At 39.2% G+C, this 17,543-nt stretch overlaps 1 protein-coding gene across 2 annotated transcripts in view; it reads right to left on the bottom strand.

Annotated features, from left to right (window-relative positions):
- JAZF1 (JAZF zinc finger 1) overlaps positions 1-17,543 on the bottom strand; it is a 200,628-nt gene that overhangs the window by 17,256 nt on the left and 165,829 nt on the right. For both annotated transcript variants that reach the window (XM_087772454.1, XM_087772459.1), the window contains exon 3: positions 15,315-15,511. In XM_087772454.1, coding sequence (XP_087628580.1) covers positions 15,315-15,511 — 197 coding nt within the window. The remainder of the gene's footprint in view (positions 1-15,314; positions 15,512-17,543) is intronic.

Genomic DNA, 17,543 nt, shown 5'->3' with positions numbered 1-17,543 from the left:
CTGGCCGCTGCCAGCCCCCACGCAGCGGGTCCCACGGGCTGTGTGGTCTGCGGCGGTCGCTGCCGGGCTGCTCTCACACATGCTCGCGCCAGGAGCACATCCCTCATCTTGCGCTTCAGCCATCGCCGCTGCCAGCATCCTACTCTTCCTCATGACACTAGTCAGAGCAGGATTTGGCCAGAAACATGTCTTCTGGAGAAACCGCCCTTCCTTCCAGTCCTCTCCTAGCTCAGATCAAGTACCAAGCCCTAAATAATGAGCTGTTTAGGAACTATTAGTACTCAGAAGAACTAATTTTCTATTGTCTCTGGCTGAAGCAAGGCTCAGTTAGCGAATAAGCACCAAGACAATTTCAAAAATGTGCCTCGTGTAATGATGTGACTATGGATTCAAATACAAAGAGCAATATGGTTTTTGACATTATTTTTATGCACAAGGTACTTAAAAGTGCCAGAGAAAATAAATTAAGACAAAAAAATACTTTTTCTTGTTTGTTTCCATCATTTGAAGAGTAGCTTTCAGCCAGTAGGGTCTGCTATACCGAAGGAGGAAACATAAGGAAGGATATAGGTAGATGTTTCTGGACATCCTCTACCCTCTCTCACAGTCACCACAGAAATGGCAGCTGTAGCCTGCACAGTCACAGAGACAGTCTGAAAAGTTACTTTCCACAGCGATTTTGGAGGGTGGTACCTCAAAGAGGATGAATCCGCGAGTAGTTATGCACCCGACGCACAGATAATCTTGGAGTTTTAAATGAAATGGTAGGTAGGTCGATTCCACCATTTCAAATCACCGTTAGTTCTCATTTAAATGCTCAGTGTAAGCTCATGCTGAATTTTAAGTGACTGAAAATACATTCAATTACAAGGTTTGAATCCACTTTGGAAAGCACGCAAACACTTCAGATCCTATAGGTAAAACACAGAACCGAATATACTGTATTTTGGTATAAAATGATTTCAGCTGAGCTAGTCTATATGGGAAATCACCCTAAAATCCTGGAGGTAAAGCTAAAATGATAAAGGTACAAAATAAACATAAAGGTTTTTATGTAAGGTACTATTAGTATGACATTAGTATTGGATATTCTTATTCACTATCAGTAAAATTGTGAACTATTTACACATGAGATCGGCTCACCATTTTGGGCTACAAGAGAAACAGAACTAATAACACTCAGGTTAAAAAAAAATAGTCCTCCAGAGCCAATATAGGGGTTGGTGGAGCAGCTGGACTCTATCTGGCCTTAGGAGCAATTGTGTGCCATTTTCTATCTTGATATATCTGTATCTTGATATCGGTATATCAAAGAACAGTCTTTAAAACTAAAACACAGAAAATCCCAATCCAGAGACCAAAATCCACTAAAAGGAGCTTGCACATCTATATAAGCAGATATGTTACAACTTATTGAATGTAAAAATGTATGCAAATAAAACATACATGTAACAAGCTAAATAAGAAAAAAATTTTCTCCACTTCCCATTACTTGCAAAACAGCAACTAATCACAAAAACATGCATGTAAAGAACCGATTCTGGAAAAAACAGTCAACTGATACCACGGCATGTGTTTTGTAGAACAGGACTTTCTGAGAACGCTGCAGAGGTGCTAAAGCAAATTGTTATAATGTCACTGCACAATGTGCTGTTGAGGTTTTATGGTCACACTGCGCCAATAGTCTCGGGAAGTTATTTTGCATTCTTATATAAACTTTTTTGGCAATCCTGTTTTCCACAAAAAAAGGCTTTCAATAACGTACAATCTTCTGTTTATACATAGTACAGGAAAAACATGATAAACCCAAGAACACAATCTCTACTTTAAACATATTTTAAAACTAGATTTCTACAACTTCATGTAAACAAGAATAAGCTGTTAAACGCTCACCAAAAAAGAGCGTAACTTTCCTGTAATGGCAGTGTTTTACACGGCACTTTTTTAAAATCATGAAAATAAAAAAAGTAAATAAATAAATCACTCCAGCAGACCCCTCCCAACTTGAGGCTTAACCTGCAAATTAATGTAACAGTAATAAAAACTATGCCAGCTGGAATCCTTTCTTTCTCTGGCTTTGGCATGAGCAGCAAGAGCAGGTATATGTTTGAAGAAAAACAAAGTAGGACATTTTCCACCTTTAGTCACAAGATGTTAATTGAACTCTGGCAAATGTTTAAAGATATTCTCAAAATGTTCAAGAAAGAATTAAGACCAGTTGGGGCTGAGAAAAAGAAACAATCCATCCTTCTTCCTCCCCCCTCCTCTCCCCCCAAACATCTGTTCCAAACTTATACTCCAAAAACCACAGCGAAGAACACTCATAATTAATGTTATTTTGGCTTTTTAGTTGCTAGGCCTGCATTCTGAGGTTAGAAATACAAAAATACAAGTTCAGGGCACTATTACTGTACTTAAGGACTCTCCTGATGCATATAACAAAAAGGCAGTTTTTCTTTTCTTTTCCCCTTTTTTCGTAAAGAAGAAAAAATAGAAATGATATCAGGAAACAGTTTCATGTTTAAGATAAAGGATTACAATAAAAAGTACCTACATAAATGAACTACAGTTTATGAAGCTATGAAAATACATTTGAGACATGTTTTATAACATTGGGTTAAACATGCTTTACAGCTGTACAAAAGCTATTCAGCCACTTACGGTACAGGCCATAAAACTGCTAATGCACACAGTCCTTACCCACCCCGACTGCCATGTGCTTTGCCTTCATCAGTGCACGAACCCAGCAAGGATGCACTGAGCTATGACCAGGCTCCAGTCCAAGGAATTGCCATCCTGTGCAGGTAGCACTCACTACACAAGGAGAACCGCTGATTTCAGCAGGATTCAGCTACGTGGGGATTTCCAAGATGCTTCTGGGCCAGACCTTAGACCCTCAAGTGTGAACAGGCTCAATCATGCCAAAGGGATCCCGCGGCAGGCTGCCCACGGAGGTCCAGGGTGCAGCGGAGCTGCAGAGACCCAGGGCAGCTCAGCGCTCTTGCAGCAGCTTCAGGCCGAGGGAATTTCATGCTTATGAGCCCCAGGAGGGTTACAAACCCCTGATCAGCAACGGGAGGCAATGGCAGATTCTCCACTTCAATGCACTGAAGGGTGGGAGGACTTATTTTGCACGAAAATATACTTAATGCTTCTCCCTACCTGCTTTTAAATGCTCTGACCATCTAGGTTTAAGAAACTCCATTGGTATAATTTGAAAGATAGCCCTAGTGACAATACTCAGAATTACCAGTAAGGACTAAAATGCCTATTGATCACTGAGACAGAATCAAGGCTTTTGTCATCCTGATATGCACAAAATCTACAGGAAAGATCTGTTCTGTTTTTTAATTAATCCTACTTCGTGTTTCTCAGAAAGAAATGCCAAACATAAGAAGACATTCAGTGGGGAGTCGTGTCTCCTCTCTCTTTTTTAAAGACAAAGATTCTGATAAAATCTGCACTGTGCCTGGTATGCTGTCACAAACCTTTCTTTGAGGCTATCACTTGTTTCAATCAGGTGTACAAAACATATCTTAGCAGGTGTGAATTGTTTCAGATTATATATCACTGGGCTGAAGTTGAAATGAAAGTACTTCTCAAGATGTTATTTTCCACTGCTCCTTGGCTTCTTGTATCCTTTGGCATTAGAGGCAGAAGTGCTGAGAAACTGCCGTGAATGATGCTGTCTGACTATATATGGAAAAACCTTACAAGAAGGAGCCTATGCTAGCATGGACAAAGCACCGGGCTTCATCTTCAGCAAGAATAAGGGTGGTCACCTTTCACCAGGTCACAAGTGCTAAAAAGACGAGAGAATATGTAGTTTTGGGGTCAACAAATGTTTCGTAGCCTTTAGCTCACCTGGTAGTACACAAGAGCTACAAACCACCCTGTTTTTCCTAGAATTTTACATCATTTTGATGATCATGTACTGGCTAACATCGACTCATAATACACCATTTCCCCTGTGAAATAAACCTCTCTGTGTTTTAAGTCATCGAGTGTGAAGTGGTATGTTAGCCCTTGCTTTTTTCTACTTCTGATTTGCTTTGGCTACAGTGCAAGGAAAACTCAAACATTTGCTTAAGTTTCAGCATCTTCAGCACACTGAAGGCTGGCCTAAATAAGTATGCTTTTTTTCCTGCTAGGCACTGTAAAAACTCCTTGAGAAACCATAACTGCTTTCAGTATTCAGACATACAGCACTAGTATAGCTAGAGTGATTTTTTTTTCAGTTCTCAAGGCACTACAATGGTACAAATAAATCCTGTTCAATCTTACAGTGTAATATTTTTTTTTATATATATATATATGTATATATATGTGCATATACATAGGCATGATTTAAATAAGCACCTAAAAGTTCCATGTGTCCAGCTACACTTTCCAACTTTCTGAAAAACATTTGTGCTTTCAGTTAGTAATTTTCAAGGTAATTAGCAGATTACTTATAAAGCTAAATAGTAAAAAAAAAAAAAAAAAAAAAAAAATCCTTATACCAATTGGCCCTTGCAGTATAAACACACAAACATGAATGCCGTCATTGTTACCCAGAACCACTGAAGTTCCTTTTTGAGTGTCAAGCTATTCCTACATTAAACCAGTTATGCCACAAGCTGTGAAAGGCAGGCAGAATGTGCCTTCTACAAAATGTATATTTTTTACACATTTGGAGGAAGAAAGGTCTGTGTACAGCGGGTGCGCTTCTACACCAAAAAAACCTATCACAAATTAACACAGAGATAATCTTTACTTTAAGCTTATTGTACATTTTCTGTTCTCGGCCCTGTTAAAAACAGTTTGCCAGGTCAGACTACTACGATGGGGATTATAAAACAGTTCCTGTGCTTGGAAGTACTTTAAATCTACAAGCCATGTTTCTATTGCTGCTTTGTAGCTCAAAAACCAAAACTAGTGATGATTTTATGAGTTGCTATAGTCTAGACAACTCGGTTACTTTTCAATTAAATTGTTCCTTGGGGAGAGTACTGTGAAAATTCCCATCCAATTAATTACAGGTACGTGCAACTAAAATACAATTCTACAGCACAGTAGCTTTACAATTGTCGGTGCAATTTACATCTGTAGCAAACAAGAATGCTCTGAAGGGGCTGGGAAGATGAACTACAACAAACAGGAGGTTACATGTAAAGGTACCTTTAGTAAACGAGATGAGATAAATAAGATGCAGTCTTAAATTTTTGAAGCGCCTTCTACTCTGGCAAGATTCAGAATTCTTACTGGAAAGCACAAAATCTAACAACAGAGTCAATCTTCCCAGAACATACCCTTATAGCAAACTGGGATCAACACATTTTTACCGCCAAGTTAAAAAGCAAATGAGAAATTTAACAGAATTGTAAGGGAAATGCACCTATAAAGCAGGAAAAGGAAGAAAACCAGAAAATGCAGAGGAAGGCTATGAGAAGAATTGTGATTTAAAAAAAAGCCTTCATGTGTTTCTCCTCACAGCACAGCCCTGTTTTCCCCCATCAGCTATTTTTACCTCCATCTTGCTTTCCTCTATATACACTTACAAATGGCCTTTTAACTTTAAAAGTAATTTCAATTGTTATAAGCACCACTTGAAAATAATTTCGTTTTGTGAATGTAGTATAGGTCTTTTTGTACTTATAACTAAAGTTAGCTTAGGAGGGGTTTAAAAGAAGGACTAAGCAGGGGAGGTTATCATGATATGTGTTCTTGTGAAAACCATAGAAAAGGTTAGTTACAGGTGAATCCCCATCATTTTACTCCATCTCCACAAGGTTACAGCCCTGGATCAGTGGGAATCCCAAACCTCTGAACAAGTAAGATGCTCATGGGTTGTGTTGGCTTATCTAGCACAGCCCTGCAGAAATACTCCAGGATCCGCACCCCAAAGCTACAGGACTTTGAAAGAACCGAAGTCATGCGCTTGGGGCCCTATGCTCCTTGCAAACTCTTAACCAGCACTCCTCTCTCACCTGGTCCATCAGCACTGAAAGAGGTGGCCTTTGGAGAGTCCCAAACCCACTGTAAAACGCACACGGTAGCTCCCGTAAGGCAAATGGGGGCTGGGGTTTGCAGAGTCCTTAAAGACTCCAGTTTGGCCTAGGAGTAAAAAAAAAAGGACACCATGGCCTCCCTTGTAAGAGAAATAGCCATCAAGCCTGGGCCAATTCTCATCCTTCTTCTAGGGTCCAGCCAAACTGCAGAGCAGGTACCCAGGTAATCACACAGCTAGATTTCAATAAATGGCATGTAACAAAATGGTACAAAGGAGAAAAATCAAGATACTCTTTGGTAGATCAAAGATAAAAATGAAATAACTTAAATAGAAAAGTTCTGTCTGTAAACACTTATCCTGTTTAGATTTCTTAGGCAAAAATCTCTCTCCCCTTTCCTTTCTGCACACCTATTCCACTTCTTCTGACTCTTGACGCTCAGCAACACCTTGGTGCTAGAGCTCCTTCTGCGCTCCTACAGGATGTCATTGTTTATCTAGTTTATCTCCAACGGTAAATATGAGAAACTAATCTGTCACTGGAAGTTACTTTTACTTATTGCCACTGCTTTGTCAGAATTCTATGAAAACTGATCAAGAGAACAAGGGCAACAAGAGTTACAGCAGTCTGCCGGTGGTCCCTCAGCAGAAGAGGCCTCCAGCCGCTTTTGGACATCGAGATACAGTTGCTTCCATACAGTCGAGGTGTACTTAGAGATCACTGAGCCACCAATTTGTGCAGGTTTGACTAAGATAACCTTCTTGCTCTTCATGACAATTTTAAGCTGCTTGATTTGGGGCTATAGGTAATACTATAGGTATAGTAATTATTATTTGCCATGCAGTCAGCCCAAGACATGACAACAGCACTGTTGCTGTGCATGCAATACGAGATCATCTTTGCTCCACAGATCCTCCAAGCTTAAGTTTCAGTATGTTCTGGGAATGTAATTTCTTGTGGTTTGGTTTGGTTTTGTCAGTAGGTAACCAATATAATACATACTCTTGCCTTTCTAAGGAATCTGGACAGCCACCTAACAGCAGCTGACTGCTAGAAAAAAGAGATCCATTTCTGAAGCACTTAGCCAAGCACAGTGACAAGCACTTGAGCATTTTTCACTCTGGATTACTGGAAGAGCGAGCTGAATATGTATGAGGTTAAAGCCTGGCTCCCTAGAAGGGGAATGTGGCATCTAGCTCTGAAAAAACATCTTTTAGCTGTTGCTGGGAACAAATCCCACCTGTGTTAAGAAAACCCCTATAGGAAATAATTGCACTTTTACTTATTATTTTTCATTGTTATTGGAAACCTCCTACTATAGCTTTATTCCTTAAGGCAGAAACTAGAAACTACCACAGATTTTACTTATTATTCATGCTCAGTCACGACCTCAGCCAAAAGCTCATGTTAAAATCTCATACCATGTCTAAGCACACACATATATTATAGTTAAGTCATATGTTGATCAACTGTTTTGCACAATGCCATTCATTATTTTTTAAATTATTATTTATGTATTTATTTTTTACAAGAACACCCATAAGGCTCTGTTAGAATAGCTGCCTCAGACTGCTAAATGCTGGGCAAACATATGTATATATTAATTAGTGTGCAGGATTAATATAGGCCCCCAAACCTGCAATTAGATGGAACCATTTTGGCTCCAATAATTATAAAGAAAGCTCTCTTCCATCATCTGCACAGAAATGTGAAATCCTGGCACCAGTGAAGTTCCTCAGAGGGAAGTTTTACCACAGACCACAATACAGTTGACTCAAGATATTTTATCATAGATTTTATCGTACCTTGCAGGCCTGAAATATCGAATGCATTCAGACAAACTTTCATTATGTTGCAGAACAGAATTTGGTCTTCATTTTGTGAAGTATGGTTTAGTTACTTGCCTATACTGTTTATACAAGAGTGGGTCTATATATCTAATTTTTAATAAAAACATAGCATACAAGTTCTTCAGTCTCTAAACAGGCAATTAAGCAAGTAGAAACTTCTGTCAATCTGAACAACTAATGAGATGGTTCCTCAGACATCTGAAAGTGTGTTTTTTCAAGCTGCAGTAGAACTTGGTTGATTCGTACTTTACTATGCTAGACACTCCATAAGTCAAACACACAAAAATGTAGCACTCTCAGCCCACTTCTCAGCAACGATTTAATACACAGCCCTGGGATTTGATCTCATATTTCTACTTTTCATTATTTTTTCAATTACATCTGCATGATACTACACTACATTAACATAAGGTGTAATAATTAAACCTGAGCATTTACAATATGGTAATGCAGGTGAAGAGTTTTTGAAGTGAATGGCTAAAGTTAGGCCTTTGTGCATACAAAAATTCTTGAGCTTGCAACTACTGCAAGTGCAGAATACTTTATTCCAGTCTGACAAAACACTAGTTATGTGCTCAAAGTCAGGCATTCACCTCCTCGGTGAGTATTAGGTGCTTAACATTAATCATGTGCTTAACTCCATGTGACCTGAATTTGATTTTCAAAAAGCCATCAACGTGTACTTGTTTCCACTGACTTGTCCTGACTCCCAAATCTAATTTCAAGCACCTTTAAAATCGTAATCGCGGTGCACTATCCTTAAAAAAAGCAGCCCACCACAAAAGAGCAAGCTCTCTCTAACTGTAGCAGTGTTGAGCAAATCTGCATTGCCCAAAGAAAAAGCTGCTGCAGATTATCAAATGAATAGCAGATTTAATGGTTCACGGTCTACGCTGATTCAACCTAACATGGAGTTCAAAAATGCCACCTGCTTACAGAAGCCAAAGAGATTCTGATATAAATAGCAGTTCTGCTACAAATTCAGATTAATTTGGCTACGTATTAATAGCACATCCATAACCAACAACAGTTTGAGCACCTAACTCCTCCTCCTCTCAGTCCTCAATTCATTTGGGGGGCGACCCCTGTTATTGCACATTTCTACTGTCCACTTTAAACTTACAAACTAGTTTAGCTGAGCAGATCTCTTTTTCTTGCTGGATTCTGTTTAACGTGCTGTTACAGCACTCTGCATAACAGCTGTCTGTGCCATATGATTACTTCATTGTTGAAAGCATAACATATGGAAACTGTACTGAAATGTTAGCTGCTTTGATACCTATGAAGAGGAATGAACTTTTGCATTACAACAAGACAACACATTTTTTAAACAAAGTAACAAAAATTAAACACACATTTAGAATCGAAACCATATTAGTTTCCAGCACGCCTATTACGCTATTTCAATGCTCAATTCCAATGGCTGGTTACTATTGTGTTTTTGATTGCTATTACCAGCAAACAATGGGTGGTTTTCTTTCAACTTTTGCATTCTTGGAAAAGAAAAGGGGATAGATTCAAGTGGAGGTCCTTGGGATTCCTTCATGAGTTATCCATGAAGGCAAATACTATTCACCAGAATTATAGGAATGATATCTCATGTCATTGAGATAACATTACTTGAGATAACAAGGTTTATTGGGAAAACTCATAAACTGCCACACAGTGCTTTGCTTCCCAAAATCAAAGCTCCCACAACAGACAAGTCCTTAGTGGACCAGAAGCAAGGTTGATCCTTACAGATTCATTTCTAAGTCCCAACTGCCTTTGGCAGGAGGAGAAAGGAGATCTTTAGTTGTAATACACAGACTTTCCTCACTGTAAATTAGTCACCCATAGAGGGAACAATGAAGCTCTAAATTATTTCATCAGTAGCAAGAACACTCGTTAACACAAGAAGGAAGCTGTAATTTTTTGGTCACTGTTTTGCCAGTAGTTGCATTTAAATCCTGAACAAAATCCAGCTGAATAAGAGAGAAGACTGATAGTCTGAGTTGTAAGAATCTATTAATTTTATTGAATAACAGTTTATATATACACTATTTTAATCTTACAAGATATTCCCTAATGATGTAAATGGGACATGATTCTCTTTAAGCTGCTAACTGAACCTACAGCAAACACATTTAAAATCATTGTAGATATTTAAGAATGCAGTCACACTACGTATCAAAGGTACTTCTAATTACACCAGGCTCTGAAAATACACACTAGGTGAAGACTGATTTTTTTTTGATTGAAAATATATTGAATTTCACTTTCTGTCTTTAAATCACATATTATATAAAGTCATGGTTCACCACTAGTATGATTTATTAGAAAAAAATTGGCCCATTTCACATGATATGTTCTAACTGGCTGAAACAGTGCAGCTTTAGGATTACTGACACGGCTACAAAGCAGTCTTGATTTCAGTTTAAGATTATGGTCTACATATCTAAAAAACTACTCAGTTACTATAGATCTACTAAATCATAATTCAAACAGTATCCTCAGATGGTAAATGTAATGGTTTCTACATCAATAGTACTAACTTGAAAGCCTCAGTCAGTTTGTTTTAAAGTCTTAAAATATTGCTGTACCGAATTTTTAGGCATACTTGATTACTATATCACTGTTTAGATCTTAGATTCCTTTAAGCTTAAGGCCAATCCTATGAAGTATTTTTTACTCCAAATTAAAATTATTACTTTCATGTTTTACTAGAAAGGAAAAAAAAAAAAAGAGATCAAAAAGTTAGGTATTTTCTGTGGGCAGAAAATGGGGTCACTTTTGTAAATATTGAGATCGGGCTAGTGGAAATTTCAAGGAAGTCTGCCATATTAAGGAAAGGTAAAATCTTTCAAATGCAGTCAGTCAAAAATGACTGCACAAATATGACTCCCCAGGAAGGCATTTATCCTAATTAATAAGATAAACCAATAGTTAGTCACCTACTTAAATGACAGCTGCAAATCAAAATGGGACTTGCCAATTCTCTCATGGGGTCAGCTATGACCACCCATGAAAACTTCACTCTTTCATCTCCTTTACAAGTGGAAGGACTGACAGATGGCGACAGCTATTCCAGCCAACCATAGCATCCTCAATGCTCGCTGCCAGGACTGGCTGCCATCCGCTGCCCAACACGATCAGGCAGTAAGTAGGTCTATAAACCTATTAAAACAGCATAAATGTTATAACTTGTAATCTATTAAAATGAAAATAAACAGGAAAGGAGGTCTGGGAGCCAGTTTCTTCAGAGCAAAATGTAATGCTAATTATGAGGTTTTCAAATATTCCAGCTTTTTTTTGGGGGTGGGCAAGACTTAGGGTTGAGCCATTAAAAAGCCAGTTGGTAGTATTAAACTCTTGCTTTAAGATTTATAAGGCGGCCAAAAATTCACTCCAGGCTGAAATTTACTATCCCAGGCCTGGAACTGTTTAAAAAAAAAAAAAAAAAAAAAAAAAAAAAGTTGTCATAAATATGTAAGGAAAAACAAACAAACACAAAACAGTGGTTTCAGATGATTTTTGGCACTCCTTCAATGCAAAAGTGGATTTTTTTTTTTTTTTTTAAAGTCTGAGACTCATTACTATGAATTACTTTTGTAACTAAAATTGGGACCAGGTTATTTTAATAATGAATTACCAATAAGTTACTATCATTGAATCTTTTTTAAAGATTCTCAGTATGAAGAGATATCATAGTTCTCAAGGAATGTCAATGCTCTGACTTACACGCAAAAGCCAGGAAGTTAGGGGTGGAAATTTCATCTGTGAGCCACACAGATGTATGAAAACATTCGAAAAATTAACAGCGTATGTTAAAGATGCAATGTCAGCCCCATTTTTATCCATAACTAGACTTCATTAGTTTTGTGGGTTTAAAATTGACATTTAAAAATAAAAGCAACATAAGTTTTTGTGACTTAATTGAGTGCTCCTTAAATAAAGAGATATTTCAATATTTGCATACTGTTAACGTCTTTCGAAAATAAGCTATGTGCTGGTGCTACTTAGCTGTATTTCCCTATCACCATAAGGAGTCTGTATTGCTGATGGAAGCCATTTCTTTTGCTAAATCCCGCCTGCGAACTCTAACAAGAGCATTTAAGCCTACTAAACAAAGTCTCCCGGGAGACACTACTGTTAAAACAGAAACTGGATCAAATTTTTAAAGTGAACTTTCTGCAATCATTAGAGGATGCAGGTCTTAAGAAGAAGAGAAAATTTGCTATAGGAGAGGGAACAAAAAGCCAAATGTAAGCAGAGAGCACATGCCAGTCACCCCTGAGGGAACAGAGTGGAGGTATAGAAAATTAACTGCTGCTTTTCTACTTCCCACCAAAACCACAAATGGGCCGTTTCAGGGGACTAACACATACAGAGCCTGCAGATAAATACTTGTCTACCTCATTACCTAAGAAGAGCCTTAAAGAGCACACTTCTTTGCTGAATACTTCTGCTTCTACATGAATAATCTCATTTACGCAGAAGAAGGTGCTATACATACGCATGCAACATTTGCAGCATGTATGTGTGTCAGCTTGGAAGCCGCTCAGCTCTGTCTGCAAATTTGGCCCGTAGTCTTTTGGCATGGATTTTTACTGCAAAACTTAACATTCTCTGCAGCCAAATCACCTCGAACTGTTTCTTATCAAATTTCACAAACTCAGTGGGTTCGAGACTGGTCAATACACGGATGAGAGATCATTATATGAAATTACGCTTTGCTGAAAAATGACAGCAGTAGTTTAACAGCATCAGGAAATGGCGGGACTTAGCTGTAAGGACATGCACAGAGGTGACCGGGATTCAGGCAGCCGCTGGCTTCACCCACGATAAGACTACCACACCTAGCAAAGCCAAGACAAGCAGCATACCTAAAGGAAGGACACCGCATGAAAAATGGGACCCAAAAGATTAGTGAGGCTCTTGCTTTCTACCTCGAACAAGAATGGCAAACAGCCATATAGGACAGACTCTCTCTGGTGAGGGACGTGCATGTTTGTATGCCATCTCACCAGCCTGTGAGGAATGCTTTCTCTCTGGCATCTAAAATGGCACCATCTCGGAGTTACACCTTGTGCAGTAACAGTAATGCCAGGCACACTGCTGAAGTTTGGTACCCTATCAAAGTGTCGAACAACTGAGATAGGAGATAATAAAAGAGAAACTGCCATTCTGAATGTTTCCTTAATAAATTGGATCAAAGCAATCCCATTTGTTTTTGACAAAGTATAGGTCTAAAGGAGGATGAGGACAATGATTATATTTGGATTATAACAAATACTTAACATCAACCCAGATGATGCCCTTTCAGGCAACCTAAGGAAAAACAGCCTCTTTATTTTCTGAAGTTACCACAACATACAAGTTTACCTGTATTCAAAGATGAATTAACAAGAGTTTGCTCAGAGTACAAATCAAACAGGATCGCATAGAAGGAATACAGCAATATTCTTCATTCTCACTGGATACAGTGGAGGCTATGCCTCTACGGCTTGAAAGTTGTGTAGGCACTGGCGAGGCTGAAATGCAGGACGATTTACATGCTCTAAATTGTTTCCCTGAAACAGATCTTGCCTAACTATCCTTGGTTTTATCACCTTGCTAGTCAACTGCCATATATACTTGCACTTGAGAGAAAAAGATTCACATCAGCCAGTAACAGACATGTGAGCTTCCTATCTAAAATTAGTCTGCTGGCCTTCCTGGGCTCCCTCTGCAGGCACTGCACTGACAGAAAGAGAAACTCTGCCGTGGCAGGGCTCGGAGCATCTCATCTATGTAAGTTATAACCATCACGGAGAACAAAATCCTATGCCAAACAAACACTGTGAAAAATTCTGTAGTTATCAGAAAAATCTCAAGACTTATTTTAAGTCCAGAAAAACTTTTAAGATGACAAAACTGGAAATTCTGGGGTGAGGCTGCTGCAATGCAACTCAGTTGCTAGTCAATTAAAAAAAAAAAAAACAAACTTCAAGAAAGAATATAGGTTTTTTGCTACCAGACTATTACAAACCCTAACCTTGGAACAGGGCTCCAATGGGGAACTTGGATCAGAGGCTGCAGAAAGTGGAAGTTGGTATTATTTATAACCTGGCAGGCAGGACTCCCAGAAACTCAGTTAGCCAAAACAAGCTGATTCTCCTAGCTACAGGTAAAACAACACTCTGAGTAACTTAAAAAGTTTGAAAAATATGTAAATAACAAAAATAAAAGTATTTCAGTACACAAATACTGGCTTTTTTTCTTTAGTATTTGATGGAACATGTTTCAAAGAGTACATTGCTAAACAATGTTCCTGACAGATGTGCAAAGTTATACTACCTGACCACATCATGAATTAGCTTTCTCAGGAGGAGCTGCACAAAAAGTAAAACAAAAGAAAGCAGAAATTCCTTGACATCTGTAAGATGTCAAGGAAATGAATTACTTTGTTTCAAATAGGAGATAATTAAGAAAATCTTACTTCTAAAATTTTCTGCATTACATTAGGACTTTATCATTTACCTGTTCTCAACATCCTTCCCTTTTTCATATCCAGGGACACACTGAACAACCAATTCATTTCAGAACTTCCAGACAGAGTGTCGCAAGGACTGCTACAACTTTTCCATTTAATCATTAATACTAAAACATTAAACAGCTTATGTAAAGCACATGGCATAGCAATTTATCAAAGCAGAAATGCTCATATGATTTTCTATTAAGAAGAATATGTTGAGCTTATTTATTACAGAACAGATGTATTATATGCATTTAGCTTTTTAGAAAGAAATATTGGTATTTAATCTGAAGTCTATCAGAATTATCTGACAAGATCTCTACCTAACGTAAACCAGACTGACTTGAGCCAAGAGATCTGGTTCAGCACAGCAACCAATTTTCAGTTTCTCTAATCAGTGCAAAAAAATTCCTTGGAATTTGATACCTGGGAAAACCACTGGAATACTTGTTTTTGAAGAAAACACAGATCACTTTTTTCATACATTACTTCTTTTGAACCTAGTTTCCTAATGAAAGTCATGTCTATATGTTACATGTCTACAGCAGCTGAACATTCCTCCCTGTCCACTCATTTACCTAAAAAAAAAATGGAAAGAGGCACAGGGGGAGGGGGCAAGATCCCGATCACCTTTACTTCTATCTTAACTGGCACTGTACCACGTGCAGAGCTCTCCTACTGATACATTGGGGTCTTTTGCACATTTGATAATTCTGGTAAGGTTAGTTTCTTTGTGTAATAATTTCAGCTGTGATTTTTAAAGTTAGTGTCCTTCTCTGCTTTAGCATAGAGTTTGGAAACAAATGCCCAAACGCATTTTAGAAATTGCAACCCAAATGCAAATAAAAGAGCCCAAAGCTTTTCTGTTTCGTTTTTAGGGGTTCCTCTTCCCAGCGCCTCGGTATGTCTACTGTTCTCCAAATGCCATGTAGCAAAATTGCTAGTTTATTTGGGATAAACCAAACAGTAGGTGCTTACCTGTAGGAGTACTACTGCGAAACGAAGAGGAGGGAGTGATTGGAGGGGTGACTGGAGGAGTAAGGCTTCCACTGCTGTGGCGAGGTGGAGTAGATACATTCCCACGGGACACTGTGCTTGACAAAGTCAAAGAGAGTTTTGGCTGAATCTTTTTCTTCAAAGACTCCTGCTCACGTCGAGCTGCATCAGTCATAAATCTAGAACAAGGACAATCATGAGGATGAGGGGCTTGAAACACTGTCCGCAAGCAAGCTTTAGATAAAGTATTTTTTGCACTCAGTGACCAAATGGAGCTTCAAACTCAGCTATGACAAGTTCCTCTGCAACACAGAGATTTCAAGAATACAAATTTCTCCATCAACAGCTTTATTCCCATGTTCAAGATCTGGGTTATTTGCTTCTGATTTCCATAGAACTTACATTAGACATTTGCATCATGTGCAAACACACAAGTTTTTTTTAAACTTCAACCAGAGATCAGCATTGCACGCAATATTATTACTATACTCAATCCTTTACAATAACTGCACTCAATCCTTTGGGAAAAAATAGCTGAGTAGCTATAATGGAGAAAAACGTTAGGGGCAAATGTATTGAATCTGAAGGTCAAAGAGGTAGTATGAATCAGATTGTGTAGATACATCATTTCCAACTTAGAATAATCACATCTTTTTTCTAAAGGTTTTAGACAACGTTGCCTGACATAAAAGGTGTCCAATTAAATTGCAATTCCTCAAACCGGAGTTCCCAGCTTTTGAAAACTTTGGTTTCTACAGAGGTCTCTCTGTAGAGCTTTGGTACATGCTGCTGCAGGCCTAATGCAACTCAAGGTTCATCTCTGTGGGATGCTGAGAGGGAATTCCACCAGCACAACGCAAGGTGTGCACCTGTAGTGCAGTAATTCCAGCAGTGCGACTTTTTGCATGGGATCTCCCACCTGGAATAAAAATAGCTTTTTTCACTTTTATTCTGATTCCTTCCAAAAAAGAACAATTTAAGTGAAAAAGATCACTTTTATTCCAAGTGCCTGCACAGTTACACTAGAATACCCAATACTGCATTATGCTGACATTCAAAGCATCACTGCTGGCACCTGTATTAACCCTCACTTGGAAGGACTGGGGTTCCCCCGCAACGGGATCGCTGCAACTCAGACTTCATGCACTTCGCATTCAAGCAATATTTTAATCCTTTGTCTTTCCCCTCTGCTGCCTAAGGAGCCATCTTGAAGGATTCCTAAAAAGACGGGCTAAAGTAAATCACCTTGTCCATACAGTCCTCTGTCATTCATGCTCATGCTAAAGTACAAGCTATGCCTGTTGGTGAATAAAACAATAAACACGAACATGTACAGAACAAGAAGTGAAGTTACACCCAGACATTTGTCTGATGAGGTTAGACAGAGTAAACCAGGTTTTAGCCAAGACACAAGCTTTTACATAATGAGCTCTTGCAACCTTGGCAAACCATGAAGGGCACATTCAGAGAGGTGAGAACGCGGTGCAGCCGGTACGCTGCACTCGCCTTGGAGCCAGTTGTCACCCAGAAACTCACATTTGCAATCCAGTAAGGAAACAGAATGACAAAAATTACCAGCAATTATTTGTATTGGACCAAGTGAGGGTGACCTGGCTTTCTTTCAATAGTCACACTCTCCTCAGAGGAGCCTAGGAAAGAGAATGAGGCAGACTTGGGGATAGAAGTGGCCACAGAGAACAAGTCTGTGGAAGAAATAATGAAAAAGCTGACTTGTTGTATTAGGTATAGGTGGCAAGGTTTTGGTGGCGGAGGGGGCTGCAGGGCCAGAAGAGGTCAAGGTCTGTCTCGTGCCAGCCATGGCTGGTTTCAGCTAGCTCCACAATGGACCCACCACATGACACAGCTGAGCCCATCAGCGAAGCTGGTGGCACCTCAATGAAAACATATTTAAGGAGGGGTAGAAAATGCTGGAGGGAAAGAGGAGAAGGGAACAGAGGAGGAAACAACAGAGGGCATGAGAGAACAACAAGGTCAGAGGAGTAGGAGGTGCTGCATGGTGGAGAGCAGGAACGCCCCTGGAGGCACTGCAACCTGCAGGTGACCAACATCAGAGCACAGGACAAGAGTGACAAACAAGGGGTGGCAGCGAGAAACCGCTACAACCTGAGCCCAACCCCTGCACCGCTTGTTGCCTCACCGAAGGGACTGAGTGTGGCTTGCAGCGGTAGCAGGGGAGGAGGTCTGTGGTGA

This window comes from Nipponia nippon, unplaced genomic scaffold (assembly GCF_047370975.1).
Source record: "Nipponia nippon isolate SJK-2023a ecotype South Korea unplaced genomic scaffold, ASM4737097v1 scaffold_1, whole genome shotgun sequence".
Taxonomy (NCBI): Eukaryota; Metazoa; Chordata; class Aves; order Pelecaniformes; family Threskiornithidae; genus Nipponia; species Nipponia nippon.
The sequence above is the reverse complement of the archived record's forward strand: the minus strand, read 5'-3'. Positions and strand labels throughout refer to the sequence as shown.